We start from the raw sequence: 19,732 nt of genomic DNA, 5'->3' as shown, positions 1-19,732 counted from the left end.
TGGCAGAGGAGTGGGAGATGAGTTCTTCGTTCAGTGTGTTGGATTTCAAATAATGGCAACAGATGGTAATATGTAAATGAAAGATGAATACATAAATAGAGCCTTCAGGAGGTAGATCTGGGCTAAAATACAGATGTGGAAGACCAGCATTTTTGTGATAGTTTTAAACTATGGCTGTGAATGGGATAGGCCAGTGTGAAGAGACTAGATCTATGAATGGAACTCCAAGAAATACCAACAAGGAAAGGATGTGAATCATTACATGAGTCATTAAAATATATGTTTACCATAAATGGTTACTCATCTTTTAAAAGTATCCTTATATATCAATAGAGTGCATTTTGAACTAGCATATTGAAATGCAAAAATATTACAACAAAAATCACTTGGAACTGATAGTAAGACTAAGTAAGACTAAGGTCAGACTGTAATACATCTAAGCTGTATTAAATGTTATCTATGAGGTGAGGGCATATATGAACATATCTAAGTAAATAGTATTTTAAGTAATGAGTGAGCTGTAAGGCTCTGTCTCTGTCTCTCTCCTTGAAAAGGAATCATTTCACAGCTTACAAAATATTGGAGCTAGTAGGGAACTTACATTATCTAGTATAATGCTTCATTTTTCGGATGAAGAAAGTGAGATCTAGAAGTGTTAAATGGCTTGCTCAAATCACAGACCTAGTTGGTGACAGAATTAGGACTAAAGTAGTCTATGAATTATATCAGTTGCCTATGTGTGTATATTAATAGTATAACAGTTTTTAAAAAACAGATATGGATAATACATATGTGCTATGCGTATTTTATTAAGAATCCCATGTGTAGATAATCAGGGTAGAAGCTTAGTATATTATTTCACTGTGATTTTTGTATGAACATCCATGAACTCTCTTTATAATATTTTTACAGATTTTTAATCTAAACTACATGTATTAATAATAATATGTGTGTATGTATATATATCTATGTCTATGTATGTTTCTCATTTAGTATATATAAAATTTTTTTGTTACATGTCATTGCTTATGCTTTCCACAGTGAGGGGGAAAATGGTATTTTGTGAAAAATAACATTCTGAGAGTTTCAGGGTGCCTTCTGGATAATGTAGTGCCATGGGAGGTTCTAGATTGTATATTATTTCTCCCCTTCTCCCCTCCCTTACTCTGTTTTTTATTTTTTTAACATCTTTACTGGAGTATAATTGCTTTACAATGTTCTGTTAGTTTCTGCTGTAAAACAAAGTGAATCAGCTATACCTATACATATATCCCCATATCCCCTCCCTCTTGTGCCTCTCTCCCACCCTCCCTATCCCACCCCTTTAGGTGATCACAAAACACTGAGCTGATCTCCCTGTGTGATGCAGCTGCTTCCTACTAGCTATCTATTTTACATCATTTAGTAGTGTGTATATGTCCATGCCACTCTCTCACTTCATCCCAGCTTACGCTCTCCCCACCATCCCCTGTGTCCTGAAGTCCATTCTCTACGTCTGCATATTTATTCCAGTCCTGCCCCTGGGTTCATCAGAATCATTTTTTTTTAGATTCCATATATATGTGTTAGCACACAGTATTTGTTTTACTCTTTCTGACTTACTTCACTCTGTATGACAGACTCTAGTTCCATCCATCTCACTACAAATAACTCAATTTCGTTTCTTTTTATGGCTGAGTAATATTCCATTGTGTATATGTGCCACATGTTCTTTATCCATTCTTCTGTCGATGGACACTTAGGTTACTTCCATGTCCTGGCTATTGTGAATAGTGCTGCAATGAACATTGTGGTACATGTCTCTTTTTGAATTATGGTTTTCTCAGGGTATATGCCCAGTTGTGGGATTGCTGGGTCATATGGTAGTTCTATTTTTAGTTTTTTTAAGGAACCTCCATACTGTTCTCCATAGTGACTGTATCAATTTGCATTCCCACCAACCATGCAAGAAGTTTCCCTTTTTTCCACACCCTCTCCAGCATTTATTGTTTGTAGATTTTTTGATGATGGCCATTCTGACTGGTGTGAGGTGATACCTCATTGTGGTTTTGATTTGCATTTCTTTAATGATTAGTGATGTTGAGCATCCTTTCATGTGTTTGTTGGCAATCTGTATATCTTCTTTGGAGAAATATCTATTTAGGTTTTACACCCATATTTGGATTGGGTTGTTTATTTTTTTGATATTGAGCTGTGTGAGCTACTTGTATATTTTGGAGATTAATCCTTTGTCAGGTGCTTCGTTTGCAAATATTTTCTCCTGTACTGAGGGTTATCTTTTCGTCTTCTTTATGGTTTCCTTTGCTGTGCAAAAGCTTTTAAGTTTCATTAGGTCCTATTTGTTTATTTTTGGTTTTATTTCCATTTCTGTAGGAAGTGGGTCAAAAAGGACCTTGCTGTGATGTATATCATAGAGTGTTCTGCCAATGTTTTCATCGAAGAGTTTTATAGTGTTTGGCCTTACATTTAGGTCTTTAATCCATTTTGAGTTTATTTTTGTGTATGGTGTTAGGAAGTGTTCTAGTTTCATTCTTTTACATGAAGCTGTCCAGTTTTCTCAGCACCACTTATTGAAGAGGCTGTCTTTTCTCCATTGTATAATCTTGCCTCCTTTATCAAAGATAAGGTGACCATATGTGTGTGGGTTTATCACTGAGCCTTCTATCCTGTTCCATTGATCTATATTTCTGTTTTTGTGCCAGTACTATATAGTCTTGATTACTGTAGCTTTGTAGTATAGTCTGAAGTCAGGGAGCCTGATTCCTCCAGGTCTGTTTTTCTTTCTCAAGATTGCTTTGGCTATTCGGGGTCTTTTGTGTTTCCATACAAATTGTAAAATTTTTTGTTCTAGTTCTGTGAAAAATGCCTTTGGTAGTATAATCATTTTCACAATGTTGATTCTTCTAGTCCAAGAACATGATACATTTCTCCCTCTGTTTGTGTCGTCTTTAATTTCTTTCATCATTGTCTTATGGTTTTCTGCATACAGGTCTTTTGTCTCCTTAGGTAGGTTTATTCCTAGGTATTTTACTCTTTTAGTTGCAGTGGTAAATGGGAGTGTTTCCTTAATTTCTTTCAGATAGTTTGTAATTAGTGTATGGGAATGCAAAAGATTTCTGTGCATTAATTTTGTCTCCTGCTGCTTTACCAAATTCATTGATTAGCTCTAGTAGCTTTCTGGTAGCATCTTTAGGATTCTCTATGTATAGTATCATGTCATCTGCAAGCAGTGACAGTTTTACGTCTTCTTTTCTGATTTGGATTCCTTTTATTTCTTTTTCTTCTATGATTGCCGTGGCTAAAAATTCCAAAACTATGTTGAATAAAAGCGGTGAGAGTGGGCAGCCTTGCCTTGTTCCTAATCTTAGAGGAGATGGTTTCAGTTTTCCACCATTGAGAATGATGTTGGCTGTGGGTTTGTCATATATGGCCTTTATTATGTTGAGGTAGTTTCCCTCCCTGCCCACTTTCTGGAAAGTTTTTATCATAAATGGGTGTTGAATTTTGTCAAAAGCTTTCTGCGTCTATGAGATTATTGTATGGTTTTTATCCTTCAGTTTGTTGATATCGTGTATCACATTGATTGATTTGCATATATTGAAGAATCCTTGCATTCCTGGGATAAACCCCACTTGATCATGGTGTATGATCCTTTTTATGTGCTATTGGATTCTATTTGCTAGTATTTTGTTGACGATTTTTGCATCTATGTTCATCAGTGACATTGGCCTGTAGTTTTCTTTTTTCTTTTTTTTTTTTTTTGCAGTACGTGGGCCTCTTACTGCTGTGGCCCCTCCCGTTGCAGAGCACAGGCTCCGGAAGCACAGGCTCAGCAGCCATGGCTCATGGGCCCAGCCGCTCCGCAGCCTGTGGGATCCTCCTGGACCGGGGCACGAACCCGGGTCCCTTGCATTGGCAGGCGGACTCTCAACCACTGCACCACCAGGGAAGCCCTGTAGTTTTCTTTTTTTGTGACATCTTTGTGTGGTTTTCATATCAGGGTGATGGTGGCCCTGTAAAATGAGTTTGGGAGTGTTCCTCCCTCTGCTATATTTTGGAAGAGTTTGAGAAGGATAGGTGTTAGCTCTTCTCTAAATGTTTGATAGAATTCGCCTGTGAAGCCATCTGGTCCTGGGCTTTTGTTTGCTGGAAGATTTTTAATCACAGTTTCAATTTCAGTGCTTGTGATTGGTCTGTTCATATTTTCTATTTCTTACTGGTTCAGTCTTGGAAGATTGTACTTTTCTAAGAATCTGTCCATTTCTTCCAGGTTGTCCATTTTATTGGCATATGGTTGCTTGTAGTAATCTCTCATGATCCTTTGTATTTCTGCAGTGCCAGTTGTTACTTCTCCTTTTTCAATTCTAATTCTGATGATTTGAGTATTCTCCCATTTTTTCTTGATGAGACTGGCTAAAGTTTTATCAATTTTGTTTATCTTCTCAAAGAACCAGCTTTTAGTCTTATTGACCTTTGCTGTTGTGCCTTCATTCCTTCTTCATTTATTTCTAATCTGATCTTTATGATTTCTTTCCTTCTGCTAACTTTGGGGTGTTTTTGTTCTTCTTTCTCTAATTGCTTTAGGTGTAAAGTTAGGTTGTTTATTTGAGATGTTCCTTGTTTCTTGAGATAGGATTGTATTGCTATAAACTTCCCTCTTAGAACTGCTTTTGCTGCATCCCATAGGTTTTGGGTCGTCGTGTTTTCATTGTCATTTGTTTCTAGGTATTTTTTGATTTTCTCTTTTATTTCTTCACTCATCTCTGGGTTATTTAATAGCATATTGTTTAGCCTCCATTTGTTTGTATTTTTTACAGTTTTTTTCTTGTAATTGATATCTAGTCTCAAAACATTGTGGTCGGAAAAGATACTTGATACGATTTCAGTTTTCTTAAATTTACTGAGGCTTGATTTGTGTCCCAAGATATTATCTATCCTGGAGAATGTTCCATGTGCACATGAGAAGAAGGTGTATTCTGTTGGTTTTGGATGGAATGTCCTATAAATATCAATTAATTGCATCTGGTCTAATGTGTCATTTACAGCTTGTGTTTCCTTATATATTTTCATTTTGGATGGTCTGTCCATTGGTGAAAGTGGGGTGTTAAAGTCCCCTACTATGATTGTGTTACTGTCGATTTCCCCCTTTATGGCTGTTAGCATTTGCCTTATGTATTGAGGTGCTCCTATGTTGGGTGCATAAATATTTACAATTGTTATACCTTCTTCTTGGATTGATCCCTTGATCATTATGTAGTGTCCTTCTTTGTCTCTTGTAATAGTCTTTATTTTAAAGTCCATTTTGTCTGATATGAGTATTACTACTCCAACTTTTTTTCATTTCCATTTGCATGGAATATCTTTTTCCGTCCCCTCACTTTCAGTCTGTATGTGTCCCTAGGTCTGAAGTGGGTCTCTTGTAGACAGCATATATATGGGTCTTGTTTTTGTGTCCATTCAGCCAGTCTGTGTCTTTTGGTTGGAGCATTTAATCCATTTACATTTAAGGTAATTATCAATATTTATGTTCCTATTACCATTTTCTTAATTGTTTTGGGTTTGTTATTGTAGGTCTTTTCCTTCTATTGTGTTTCCTGCCTAGAGAAATTCCTTTAGCATTTGTTGTAAAGGTGGTTTGGTGGTGCTGAATTCTGTTAGCTTTTGCTTGTTTGTAAAGGTTTTAATTTTTCCATCGAAGCTGAATGAGATCCTTGCTGGGTAGAGTGATCTTGGTTGTAGGTTTTTCCCTTTCATCACTTTAAATATGTCCTGCCACTCCCTTCTGGCTTGCAGAGTTTCTGCTGAAAGAGCAGCTGTTAATCTTATGGGGATTCCCTTGTGTGTTATTTGTTGCTTTTCCCTTGCTGCTTTTAATATTTTTTCTTGGTATTTAATTTTTGATAGTTTGATTAATATGTGTCTTGGTGTGTTTCTCCTTGGATTTATCCTGTATGGGACTCTCTGCACTTCTTGGACTTGATTATTTCCTTTCTCATATTAGGGAAGTTTTTAAATATAATCCTTGAAATATTTTCTCAGACCCTTTCTCTTCTTTTTCTGGGACCTCTATAATTCAAATGTTGGTGCTTTTAATGTTGTCCCAGAGGTCTCTGACACTGTCCTCAATTCTTTTCATTCTGTTTTCTTTATTCTGCTCTGCAGCAGTTATTTCCACTATTCTATCTTCCAGATCACTTATCTGTTCTTTTGCCTCAGTGATTCTGCTATTGAATCCTTCTAGAGTGGTTTTAATTTCATTTATTGTTATTTATCATCGTTTCTTTGCTCTTTATTTCTTCTAGGTACTTGTTAAACATTTCTTGTATTTTCTCCATTCTGTTTCCTAGATTTTGGATCATCTTTACTATCATTACTCTGAATTCTTTTTCAAGTAGACTCCCTATTTCCTTTTCATTTGTTTGGTCTGGTGGGTTTTTACCTTGCTCTTTCATCTGCTGCGTATTTCTCTGTCTTCTCATTATGTTTAACTTACTGTGTTTGGAGTCTCCTTTTTGCAGGCTGCAGGTTCATAGTTCCTGTTATTTTTGGTGTCTTCCCCCAGTGTGTGAGGTTGGTTCAGTGGCTTGTGTAGGCTTCCTGGTGAGGGGGACTGGTGCCTGTGTTCTGGTGGGTAGGGTGGATCTTGTCCTTCTGGTGGGCAGGGCTGCATCCGGTGGTGTGTTTTGGGGCATCTGTGAACTTAGTATGACTTTAGGCAGCCTCTCTGCTAATGGGTGGTGTTGTATTCCTGTCTTGCTAGTTGTTTGACATGGGGCATCCAGCACTGGAGCTTGCTGGCCATTGGGTGGAGCTCTGTCTTAGTGTTGAGATGGAGATCTCTGGGAGAGCTCTTGCCAATTGATATTACTTCAGGCCGGGAGGTCTCTGGTGGTCCAGTGTCCTGGACTCAGCTCTCCCACCTTGGAGGCTCAGGCCCAACATCTGCCCAGAGCACCAAGACCCTGCCAGCCACATGGCTTGGAAGAAAAGGAAGAAAAGAAAATGAACAGATAAAACCCCAAAACAAATGTTAAAAGCAAAACAAAACAGACAAAATCATAGAAAGTAACATACACATGCACACTCACAAAAGGAGAAAAAAGGAAAAAAAAAAAAAGGAAACAAACCAATAAACAAACCCACCAATGATAATAAGCACTAAAAACTAAACTAAGATAAACATAAAACCAAAAACAAGTCAGATGCAGAAAGCAAATCCCAAGTCAGCAGTTGCTCCCAAAGTCCACCACCTCAATTTTGGGAACATTCATTGTCTATTCAGGTGTTCCACAGCTGCAGGGTTTATCAAGTTGATTGTGGGGATTTAATCCACTGGTCCTGAGGCTGCACGGAGAAAGTTCCCTTACTCTTCCGTGTTCACACAGCTCCTGGGGTTCAGCTTTGGTTTTGACCCTGTCTCTGCACGTAGGCCACCCTCAGGCATCTGTTCCCCACCCAGACAGGAGGGGGTTAAAGCAGTGGCTGATTAGGGCTCTCTTGCTCACTCAGGCTGGGGAGAGGGAGGGGTATGGTAGTTATAGTTGGAATGTGGGACGAGCCTGCGGCAGCAGAGGCTGGCATGACCTTGCAACAGCGTGAAGTGCACCATGTGTTCTCCCAGGGAAGTTGTCCCTGGATCACAGGACTGTGGCAGTGGTGTGCTGCACAGGCTCCCGGGAGGGGTGTGGGAAGTGACCTGCAGTTACACACAGGATTCTTGGTGGCAGCAGAGACAGCGTTAGCAGTCCATGCCCGTCTCTGGGGTCTGAAATGATAGCCGTGGCTCATGCCCATCTCTGAAGCTCACTTAGGTGGTGCTCTGCCATCTGTGGGCATATGGAGCAGGAAGCCCCTCTGCTTGCACACCCCGAAACAGTGGTCTTTGGCCTCTCCAGCAGGTGAAGACTTTTTCCCGGCCTCCCTCCCAGCTAGCTGTGGCACACTAGCCCCCCTTCAGGATGTCTTCACACAGCCAGCACCAGTCCTCTCCCTGCGGTCTGATCTCCAAAGCCCAAGCCTCAGCTTCCAGCCCCTACCCGCTCTGGTGGGTGAGAGACAAGCAGTCTCAGGCTGCTGAGTGCTGGTTGGCACCGATCCTCTGTGTGGGAATCTCTCCGCTTTGCCCTCTGCACCCCTATTGCTACACTCTCCTCCATGGCTCTAAAGCTTCCCCCCCGCCCACCCGGCATCCCTGCCAGTGAAGGGACTTCCTAGTGTGTGGAAACTTTTCCTCCTTCACAGCTCCCTCCCAGAGGTTTAGGTCCCATCCCTATTCTTTTGTCTCTATTTATTCTTTTTTCTTTTGCCCTATCCAGGTACGTGGGGATTTTGTTGCCTTTTGGGAAGTCTGAAGTTTTTTTCCAGTGTTCAGTAGGTGTTCTGTAGGAGTTGTTCCATATGTAGATGTATTTTTGATGTATTTGTGGGGAGGAAGGTGATCTCCACATCTTACTCCTGCATCTTGAAGGTCTCCTCCTCCGTGTTTTACTCTCATGTTTTGCAAACAGACATTCAGAACATGAATTTGAATGAATTGTTATCTATCAGATTATTTTTTTGGAGTTAATCTCTGGTTATTTCCCTCTCCTACTCAAAAACCTTTATTGGCTTTGTGTTGCCTTTAGAATAAACTGTGTACTCTGATATTCAGTGCTCTACATAATCTGATCCTATATTTCCAGTCTCATTTCCCACTAGTAGTCTCCCCATACAGTGAAGCCAAACTAAACAGTTCTTGGTTTGTTGTATACTTTGATGATTTCCTCCTTCTTTACCTGTGATCCTGATGCCCCCCCACACACCATGCTATTTCCCGAAACCCCAACTATCTATATCCTATCAGTTCTCTTAAGTCGTATCAATGACCACTTTCTCCATGAGTTCTCCCCTGATGATCTTCCCAGATAGAAGCAATTTCTTCTTCTGAATGCATTTAATTATCTTTAAAAACTATTTGGTATGTAGAAAAGTGTATAAGCATATATATTAGTAATTGTTCAAGTTATAAAGCCTAATAACTAAATAACCACCCACAAACAAAATACCCAATTTGGGAGATAAAAATGACTAATCCACTGAAACTTTCCTTTTTCTTTCCTGATTATATCTTCCTTCCAGACTTCCCATCCTCAACCCCTAGGGTAACCATTGTCTTTAATCTTGTGTTATACTTTTCTTGCTTTTTTTTTTTTTTTTGCGGTACGCAGGCCTCTCACTGCTGTGGCCTCTCCCGTTGCGGAGCACAGGCTCCGGACGCGCAGGCTCAGCGGCCATGGCTCACGGGCACAGCTGCTCCGCGGCATGTGGGATCCTCCCGGACCGGGGCACAAACCTGCGTCCCCTGCATCAGCAGGCGGACTCTCAACCACTGCGCCACCATGGAAGCCCCATTTTCTTGCTTTTTAAAAATAATTTTATCACAAATGTTTGCATCTCTAAGGATTATAATATATTACTTCGTATGTTTGTGAACTTTATACATATGTGATCACACTGTACACATTTTATGTGCTTTGTTTTTTTCACTCTACCATATGTTTCTGTCATTCATTCATGCCTCTAGTTCATTCATTTTCAGGCTACTGTTTTATATGAACTACATAAATTTACCACAGTTTATTCTCTTTATGATGAACAGTTTGCTCTTCTTACTAGTTTACTGTTTTTCAGATATGTTCTTTAAATTTTTTTGTACATGTATACTTATAAGTTTATAAAGTATGGATTTCTTCAACTTTATTAGATGATGTTAAATTATTTCCCAGAGAGGTTTTCCAGTTTTTATCTATCTGTCCCCATTTTCAGTGTATAAGAGTTGCCAACATTTGATATTATGAGAGTTTTAATTTTTGCCAGTCTGGTGGATATAAAACGGTGTCTCATTTCGAACTGCATTTCACTAACTATTATGTTCATATATTTATAAGCCGTGTACATTTTGTATTCTGTGACAAATATGTCCCTGTTTATGTCTTTTACTCATGTTTCTATTATGTTAGCATTTTCTTTGGGATTCCTTTAATTTTTTCAACATAAACACTCAACTATGACCTTTTTCTGACAGAGTTGTTATTCAGTATGTATTAGCTTTCTATTACTATATTTCTAAGCCACAAACTTAGTGGCTTGAAACAACACAAATTATTATCTCATAGTTTCCATAGGTAAGGAGTCCAGGCACAGCTTAGCTGAATCTTCGGCTCAGGGTGCCTCAAGGTGTCAGCCATGCTGGCCTTCTCATTTGGAGCCCAAGGTCCTCAGGTTGTTGGCAGAATTCACTTTCTTACAAATCCCTGCTTTCTTTTAGCTGTTGGTTGGGGAGTACTCTCGGCTCCTAGAGGCTGTCTGCAGTTCCTTGCCTCATGGCTCCGTAGATAGTTTACAACATGGATGTTTCCTTTCTTTCAGGTCATCAGGAGTGTGTCTCTGCTTTGGTTCTCTGACCTCTAGACCTAGATTTAAAGACCTTATGTCAGGCCCAGTCTGATAATCTCCCTGTTGATGAACTCAAAGTTTCTTAATTAGTAACCTAATCATGGGAATGACGCCCATCATATTCATAGGTGTTTTCCCCACGCAAGGGGAGGGAATGTACACCAGGAAGCAGACAGAATTCTGCCTCAGAGCGTTTCTGTCCTCCCAAACGTGACACAGACCTAAGCATACTTCACTCGTTTAATATCTTTACCATTCTTACTATTGTTGTGGTTGGTTTTACCTTTTGTAAAAGAAAAAATAATTGTTTTTACTTAATTCAGTTATATTCAGTTTTTAATATCAGTATAAAAATCAGTATTCAATTCAATCAAAATTATTAAGTTTGCCACTATATTTTCTCTATATCTGCTATTTTAGTATCCCATATTTCCATTAGGACTTGCTTTTCTTATTGAAATACATCTTTTCATTAGTTCTCTTGGTGAGGGCCTATGGTTGTTAAACTCCATTAGTCCTTGTATGTTTGAAATATTTTGCTATCACTCTTGAATAATTAGTTGGCTACAAAATTCTAGGTTAACAGATTTTTTTCCCTTCCTCTCTTCCTTCTTTCTCTCTTTCCTTCATTTCTTCCTTTAACCTCCCCTTAGCAAGTACTTTGAAGGTATTACTTCCTTGTCTTCTGGCATCTCCTGCAGTCTACTTTTTTTTTCTTTTTTAACAGGTAGTTATTTGTCTTTTCTCTTTGGCTTTTAGGATTTTCTCTTTATCCTTGATTATCTGTAAGTCCACTATTAAAGTTCTCTGTGAGTTTTTGTTAGGTTTATGACGTGTAATTTATATCTCATAATATGTGCCTTTTCAGACATATATTACTGTATATAGATATACATATTCAGTTCAGTGAGTCTAGACAAACAGATACAGTCAGGTAACAGCCGCCAATATCAAGATATATAATGTTTTCATCATCTCTAAACCTTGCCTCATGTCCCTTTGTATTTAATCCCCTCCCCTTACCCTCTGTCCCTGGCAACTATTGATTTGATTTCTGTCCCTCTAGTTTTGCATTTTCCAGAAGGTTGTATAAATGGAATCTTACTGTTATGTTTGGCTTATTTCACTTAACGCAGTGCTTTTGAGATTCATCCATATGGTTGAATGGATGTCTGTACCGCAATTTGTTTATCCATTCACCTGCAATGTATGAAAAGTTCCAATTGTTCTGGATCCTTGCCACCACTTGATACTCCTTTAAAAAAAAAAAAAGCCTTTCTAATGAGTGTTTAGTGGTATCTCTTTGTGGTTTTAATATGCATTTCCTTAATAACTAATGATATTGAGTGTCTTTTCATATGCTTATTTGCCATCTGTAGCTCTTTTTTGCCCATTTAAAAATTGGGTTGTTTTCTTAATGAGTTATTGGTACTTCATAAATTTTGGATACAAGTCTTTTATCAGATATTGCGCTTTGCAGATATTATGTTCCAGTCTATGACTTATGTTTTTCATTTTCTTAACTATCTTTTAAAGAGTAGAAGCTTTAATATTTGATAGAAGTCCAATTTATCAGTTTTTCTTTTATAGTTTATCTTCAGTTTCCTAAAAAATCTGCCTTAACCCAAGGTCACAAAAATTTTCACCTGTATTTTTCTGGAAGTTGTATAGTTATAGCTTTTACATATAGATCTATGATTAATTTGGAGTTAATTTTTGTACAGGGAATGAGGTAAGGCTTGAAGTTTTGTTCTCGAAGTTTTGTTTTGGGAATTTTTTTGTGCATTTTGTTTTTGATTTTTTCCTGCTTATAGATAGATATTCAGTTGTTCCAGGGCCATTTGTTAAAGACTATACTTTTGCCATTGAATTACCTTGGTCCTGTTTTTGAATGTTATTTTACCTTATATGCATAGGTTTCTTTCTGGACTCTATTCCATGGGTCTATTATGTATACACATATGTGGATTTATTTTTATTTTTACTACTGAGTACTAAAAGTGTACTTTTGATCTGAAAACATTTCTTTCTTTACTTTGGAAAATTCTTAATTATTATCTCTTTCAATGTTACTACTCTTTTATTCCCAATGTTGTCTATTTTTGGAAACCTTTTTTTGATGTTGGGGCCTCTGAAATCAGTCTTCAATATCTCTTAACTGCTCTTTTGTATAATTTTTCTCTTTGCTTTTTTGTGCTGGAACCTGGGTACATTGTTCAGTGAATTCTTCCAGTTTAATATTTCTCTCTTCAAGAAGATTATTAATTTAAGAGAAATGTTAATGTGAATTGATTAATATTTAATAATCAGTTATAATAATTATATGATTATTAAGGATATAATAAGGTTTACACTGTTACTGATTTTCAACTTTTAGATTTAACTTCAGAACAAAGCAAGAAGACAATTATAAGCACAGAACATAAATATTAACCTTGTAGGTTAGATCATTTCTACATTTGAAAAAACTTTTTGTTCCCTTTAAATTATTCAGAATTTTACATTTACAGACTTGTTTATCTTCTCTCAACTATTTCTTGGGTGTCCTAAATCTAATCCTTATGAATTGAGAGCACATTTGTGTAGCCTAGTAACGTGGTGATGAATATGATGGCACGATTAAAGCTACCTTAAACCTTCCATTGTCTTCCCACTGCAATTAGAATAAACTCCATTTTATAATGATCCTATATGTTCTAGTCCTTAAAGGTCTCTTTGACCTTATCTCTTAATAGTCCTCAGTTTGCTTTAGCTACATTGATCATCTTTGTGACTTTTGAACCTGTCATACTCATTTCCGATTCATGATTTTTGAATTTACTCCTGCCCGACCTGGAGTGCCGTTCTTTTCAGAGCTTTACTCGCTGATTTCTTCTCTTCATTCAGGTTTGTTCTCAAATGTTTCTTTCTCTGAGGATTTTCCCTGACTCTCATGACTAAAGAAGTATTCTCTCCCCTGCCCCCATCAATTATTCACATTACCTTCCTTGTTGTATTTTCTTCAAAACATTTATCACTAACTTTACTAACTGAAATTGTTTGTCTTCCTTCATTAGGATATAAGCTCTATGAGGGCAAGAGTTTTATCTGTCTGGGTCAACTCTGTATACCAACCTTTAGAACAAATGGTCTGGCACGTTGGAGAGGCTTAATTTAAAAACTGTGAGTTGGGGAGTAAATCAGTTGGGGTGATGTCACTAGCAAGCTTTTTTTGTCATTTGGCGGAAAAGCACCTGGAGGAAAGGAGTCCTGAGAGAACACTTCTATTAATAAAAATGCTGTGCTTATTATTCCTGACTTCCTGTTCCCAGTGGGACTTGGAGACAAGGGAAAATACTATTTAGATCAGCTTAAGAGTGTTTCTGAGACCCAGTGTGTCTCTGGTCCCTGAGAAAGAAATACCATGGGTCACTCAAGCAGGTCACTTGGGAAGTTTCTATAATTTCAGATCTTTGAAAGATCTTTTTCTTTTTATTATCTCTTTTAGTCACCTACTCTCATTCTGCAGTCTTCCTTATTTTTTCCTTTAAATTGTAGCCACCTGGGTTAACCCAGATGCACTTTTGATTAGTTTAAATTTCTTTCTTATCCTATATAGATTTATCAAAAGGCAATGTAAACTTTAAGGCACTATATTACTGATTTGTATGGTGTTAATTGCATTCAACTTCTTTGAATTTTATTTTTATTAATGTGTAATATACTAATAAAATTACAGGCCACAAACACAGTGAAGTTTGATCTTTCATTTTGAAAATCTACTTATTTATTTATCTGTTTACCTACCTATTTATTTATTTTGGCTGCACTGGGTCTTGGTTGTGGCACACGGGATCTTTTAGTTGCTGGCATGTGGACTTCTTAGCTGCGGCATGTGGACTCTTAGTTGCGACACACGGACTTCTTAATTGCGGCATGCGAACTCTTAGTTGCGGCATGCATGTGGGATCTAGTTCCCTGTCCAGGGATGGAACCCGGGCCCCCTGAATTGGGAGCATGGAGTCTTACCCACTGGACCACTAGGGATGTCCCTGATCTTTCATTTTTTTAATGTGAAAGTTTATCTCAGCCTAAGAATTAACTTAGACAAAAATGTATTTAGAATATTTTTAAGCTAATTTTTGTACTTAAAGTGTACTTTTGATCTGAAAACACATTTCTTTCTTTAATTTGGAAAGTTCTTAGTTATTCTCTCTTTGAGTATTACTTCTTTTTCACTCCCAACATTGCTTTCTTCTGGAATTCTTTTTCATGTTGGAGCCCCAGTTTAAGTCTTCAAATGAAAGCTTTTTTTGGTCAAATTCTCATACCCAATATTTTATTTTAGTTGATATCTATACCCATGGAATGTTACTTATTTTTAGATGAGGTGATAAATGGCAATCTAAACTAAATTATTCATTAGAATTGATAGAGATCTATCAATTTTTTTTTCAATTTTTAAGAAAGTAAATGCTTAAATAATAAAAGATATATTTTATAATGTAAAGACATAATGAAGAATCTGAGTGTGATTGGGTAGGGAGGAGGGATTTTAGGTGGTAGAAGCAGAAAAGTTATTAGTATCTGTGGAACAATAACCAGTAATAGATTCCAGTCTCTTATAGGGAGATCCCAAAGGAATAATGAATGAATGCTTTGAGTACCAAGCTTAACACAGTTTTCACCTCTGAGCTGTATTCACTAGGGCATTCTTGTGAAAGATAAACATTATGCTGTCATTAGAGCTTTAGAGGACTCCTGTGGTGTAGTCGCCATTGTGGACGGAAAAAAATCTTCTCTTTTGTTTCCCATTCTCTCCCCACACCCCAACTCAAGTGAAAAGATGAAAATTTATAAAAACCTTACTCTAAAATCTTTGATAAAGCAAAGAAAGTTGTATAATGTTTGGTTGATCATTCATTATATGTATATTTGCATTATAAAAGTAATAGTTAACATTTTTTGAGAACAAACTGTGCAAGGTGCTGCTTGTCATTTTACATATATTCTATCATTTATTCACATCAGGTCTGAAACTTAGTATAATCTTCCCTTGTTGTCATAGATGTTGAGGCTCAAGTCAAGTAACTTGCCCCCAATCTCATAATAGTAAATGATGGGACTAGTGTTCAAACCCGTGTCTCTGAGACTCCAAAATCTGATTTTTTTCAAAATAACGTACTACTTCCTTGATACGGGGATTATTTTGGGTTTTTTTTTTGTTTTGCGGTACGCGGGCCTCTCACTGTTGTGGCCTCTCCTGTTGCGGAGCACAGGCTCAGCGACCATGGCTCACGGGCCCAGCCGCTCTGCGGCACATGGGATCTTCCCGGACCGGGGCACGAACCCGTGTCCCCTGCATCGGCAGGTGGACTCCCAACCACTGCGCCACTAGGGAAGCCCTATTTTGTTTTTATAGATCTGGCCCAGCAGCTTAAATGTAAAGCCAGATTTGGGGGGTTTTCCCCTGTAGGTTCTCATTTATTTTTTAATTTAATTTAATTAATTTATTTATTTTTTGGCTGTGCCAAGTGGCATGCAGGATCCTAGTTCCCCAACCAGGGATCAAACCCGGGCCCCCTGCATTGGGAGCGTGGAGTCTTAACCACTGGACCGCCAGGGAGGTCCCCCAGATTTCGTTAATCCTGGGGCAAGGGTACTACCCCTAAATGTATTTGGCAGGTGATGATGTGCAGGTGAACATGGCTTTCAGTCATAAAGTTTCTGGTTTTGTGGGGAAGTCTTCCCTTCACTTGTGTTCCCTACTGTCAGCATAGCTTCCACTTCACTCAAGGATTCTATGTTCCATCATTGAACTGTTCTGCAAATAGACTCTATTTTTCAAGGAAAGTAAGCATTTAACTTCTCTGATGGCGATTTCTGTATTTGCTGTTATTTCTTTCAGAGACATCAAAGGAAGCTTGCACATGTCTAGTGAACAAATCTGCTGTTACATTATTGAACAGCTCTTGTCATGAAGTTCTTTTGTAGTTCTAAACTGAGGAAAATGTCTCCTTAATGAAGGGTGATTTGTTGTTGTTTCATTCAGAAAATATTTGAATTAGAAAGTACTTAGTTAAGAGCATTTGCAACTAAAAAACAAAAAACCTGCCTAATATGAATTTAAATAAACCCTAAGTTGTTTATGTTTCATATTTGTCTCAACCAAAAATAGAGTAAATCCTGTCTGTTTTACTACTTTCTCCATAAATTTTCTTCCCTTAATATCTCATATATATAGTTGTACTTAATGTCTTAATTCATTATGTTCATGAATTGAATTTATTTACTCAATGGGATTGTAAGCTCTGTGAGAGCAGGTACCTAATCTTAACCTTTTTTTTGTGACATTTGAGGCAATAATTTTTATACTGAGACCTCTAAAGTAATTCATACAGTAAGTTTAATCTAAAGGAAGGCATCAATATTTTTGGCTTTTAGCCAGACATACTAGAATGTGATAATACAAGGTATTTTATGCTCACCAGAAGCCCTGATAAAATTGGAAAACAAGTTTTCATTTAATAAATGCCATTTATTTAAAAACAACTTTATAAATATGTGTCTTTCATAGTGAAAGGTTGGGAATTATTGTTTGGTAGTGTCTGGCCCAGTGCTGATAATAATGATTATTAAAAATATGATTGATTTATTGATGGTAATTAATGAACTTTTTTGTTTTAGGGAATGTTGTAGGCAACTTGGGACATTCCTTCTTCAGTCAAAGTTTCCTTGGCAGTAAAGAACATGGCGGATTCTTATATGTGACATCTACTTACCAGTCACTGCAAGACCTAGTACTCCCAACCCCACCTTACTTGTTTGGGATTCTCATCCAGAAATGGGAAACTCCTTGGGCTAAAGTGTTTCCCATCCGACTGATGTTGAGACTTGGAGCCGAATATCGACGTAAGTATAAAATACCCTCTTCTAAGCATTATGACCAAGACGTAATGACTAAACAGACTTGAGATATTCAGAGAGCCCCATGGTGATACAATTAAACGGAAGTATTCTTTTGGAATAGCTAAGCTAAATTTGGCCAGTGTCTCTACTTATTTTGGCTATAATGGGAAGAACTCAAAATAACATTATTGCCTTGTAAAATTACTGGTTTTATAGGTTAATTGATAGATACATGATCATCTTCAGAAAAAATGAATATCAACTTAACAAGTAACTTTATTTTTATAGTAGCTGTATATGGTAAGTATATTTTTTGTCACTTGGTTAGAAAATAGTTATGACAAATTATATTTTATATAATGTAACAGATACTGGAAGCTAGTGGTATAGAGATCACTCTCAGCTGGTAAAGTAAGCAACAAAAGAGCCTCCTTGTCCTTGGCCATAGCAGTGCAACTAAGCTGTGATTGTTTTTAAAGATATTAAGGCCTAAATGCAAGCTTTATTTTATTTTATTTTGTTATTATTTTATTTATTTATTTATTTTTGGCTGTGTTGTGTCTTTAGTTGTGGCACGCGGGATCTTTCTTTGCAGCACACGGGCTTCTCTCTAGTTGTGGCGAGCAGGCTCCAGAGTGCGCGGGCTCAGTAGTTGTGGCACATGGGCTCCAGAGCATGTGGGCTCTGTAGTTGAGGCATGCGGGCTCAGTACTTGCAGCACGCGGGCTTAGTTGCCCTGCAGCATGTGGGATCTTAGTTCTCTGACCAGGGATCGAACCTGTATCCCCTGCATTGGAAGGCAGATTTTTAACCACTGGACCACCAGGGAAGTCCCATGCAAGCTTTATTTTAAACTTTATATCTTTTCCTAATCAACGTTGCCCTGGTCTAGGAATCAGACCACTTGAATAACGTTCTTAACTCTGCCATTTACTAGCTCTGTAACTTTGGGTGAAGTCATTCAAGTTGTCTGATTGTCAGTTTCCTTTGCAACTGGAGATAATAATACTTGCCTTTTATATTGCATGGTATTATTAAGAGGATCAAATGAGATCATTAAAAATTATTTTATCAAACATAAAACAGTGTATTATATGTTTTCAGCAGGTCACGTTCAGTCTTTCACTTATTTATTCATTCATTCAACAAGAATTTAATAAAGGCCTACCATGTGTAATAAATCTGGAATTCAGAAATGGCTGAGACGTGGTTATAGGCTTTTGGGAACTTTTGTAAGGAAGACGTAGAAATCATGATTATAGTAGTATATTATGTCAAAACACATGTTCAAAGTTAACAGATTTCTTTGGGAGTTCAAAGATGGGCTCTAACTTCACCAAGAATGAAGGACCAAGGTACCTCTGGACTGAACTGTGAAAGAAGCATATGAATCAGCTAAATGAAGTAGGGAAAGGAAAGGATTGTGTGCAGAGGAAAAACATTTGTATTTTCCTGTGTTGTACAGGCAGTTGAAACCGTAAAGTTCGAGGAGTGAGCCAGCTAATAGGATCACCTGGTGTTTGGCTTGTCTAAGGAGGGTTCTGAGTCAGAAATGTGTAAGAGTGAACTCTTTTAGACTTCCTGAGCACAGAGGAATCAGGAGATACTTGTTTCCTGGAATATATTAATCCAGTTTGGAAAAGAGTGCTTCTTAAGACATGTAGTTCATTTTTGAAACAGCTGCATCAAAAGACTGGTGTGGTTTGTAGAAGGCTCCAAATTTGTCTGTGATGCTGTTATGGTAAATACTTCCTGAGCCCTAAATTTTATGCTCTAATGAGTCATTACAGTTATATTTTGAGAACTCTATGAAACGTGATGTCTCTTTTACCAAAATTTTAAGCTGCCAAACTTAGTCTGATCATTTCTCATTTCCATAGTTTATCCTTGCCCACTGTTCAGTGTCAGATTTCGGAAGCCATTGTTTGGAGAGACGGGGCATACCATCATGAATCTTCTTGCCGTAAGTTGGGAATTTTTATTTTCTTTTTCCTTACTGGGGTTTGCATGAGAAGGGAGAGAAGGATTTTATTATTTTGTTAATACCCTGCCGCTTCACGTAGGTGAAGAGTTACTATAGGAAAAGAACAGAACATGTATATTCTTTGGAAAGTATATGGAGGTTTGGAATGAAATAGTACAGGATTCTGGCTCTTGGTTATACACTAAGTAAGTGACCTTGCAGGATTATTGTGAGTAGTTATAATTAAAGCACCCAGCATTATGTCTTCTTTTAATTTTAAGCCTGGCATCCTGATGGTGTCCCCTGTGTCTGTGTAGCTTACTGTTTTGCCGAAGATTGGTCAGGGATTGTGTTCAGATACCTCTAGGCAGTAAGGCATCTATACTTTCTTGATGGATCTGCATGGACTGGGATTCAAACGTCATTCTTTTCTTTTCTGCTGGACTC

At 37.7% G+C, this 19,732-nt stretch overlaps 1 protein-coding gene across 2 annotated transcripts in view; it reads left to right on the top strand.

Moving 5' to 3' along the window:
* Window positions 1-19,732, top strand: part of ZFYVE9 (zinc finger FYVE-type containing 9) — a 133,444-nt gene that overhangs the window by 71,024 nt on the left and 42,688 nt on the right. For both annotated transcript variants that reach the window (XM_082675401.1, XM_082675402.1), the window contains exons 10-11: window positions 17,101-17,325; window positions 19,203-19,285. In XM_082675401.1, the coding sequence (XP_082531527.1) occupies window positions 17,101-17,325; window positions 19,203-19,285 (308 nt within the window). The remainder of the gene's footprint in view (window positions 1-17,100; window positions 17,326-19,202; window positions 19,286-19,732) is intronic.

This window comes from Grampus griseus (genome assembly GCF_964374135.1).
Source record: "Grampus griseus genome assembly, chromosome: 1".
Classification (NCBI taxonomy): Eukaryota; Metazoa; Chordata; class Mammalia; order Artiodactyla; family Delphinidae; genus Grampus; species Grampus griseus.
Note: the sequence above shows the minus strand (reverse complement) of the source record. Positions and strands in the feature narration are given on the sequence as shown.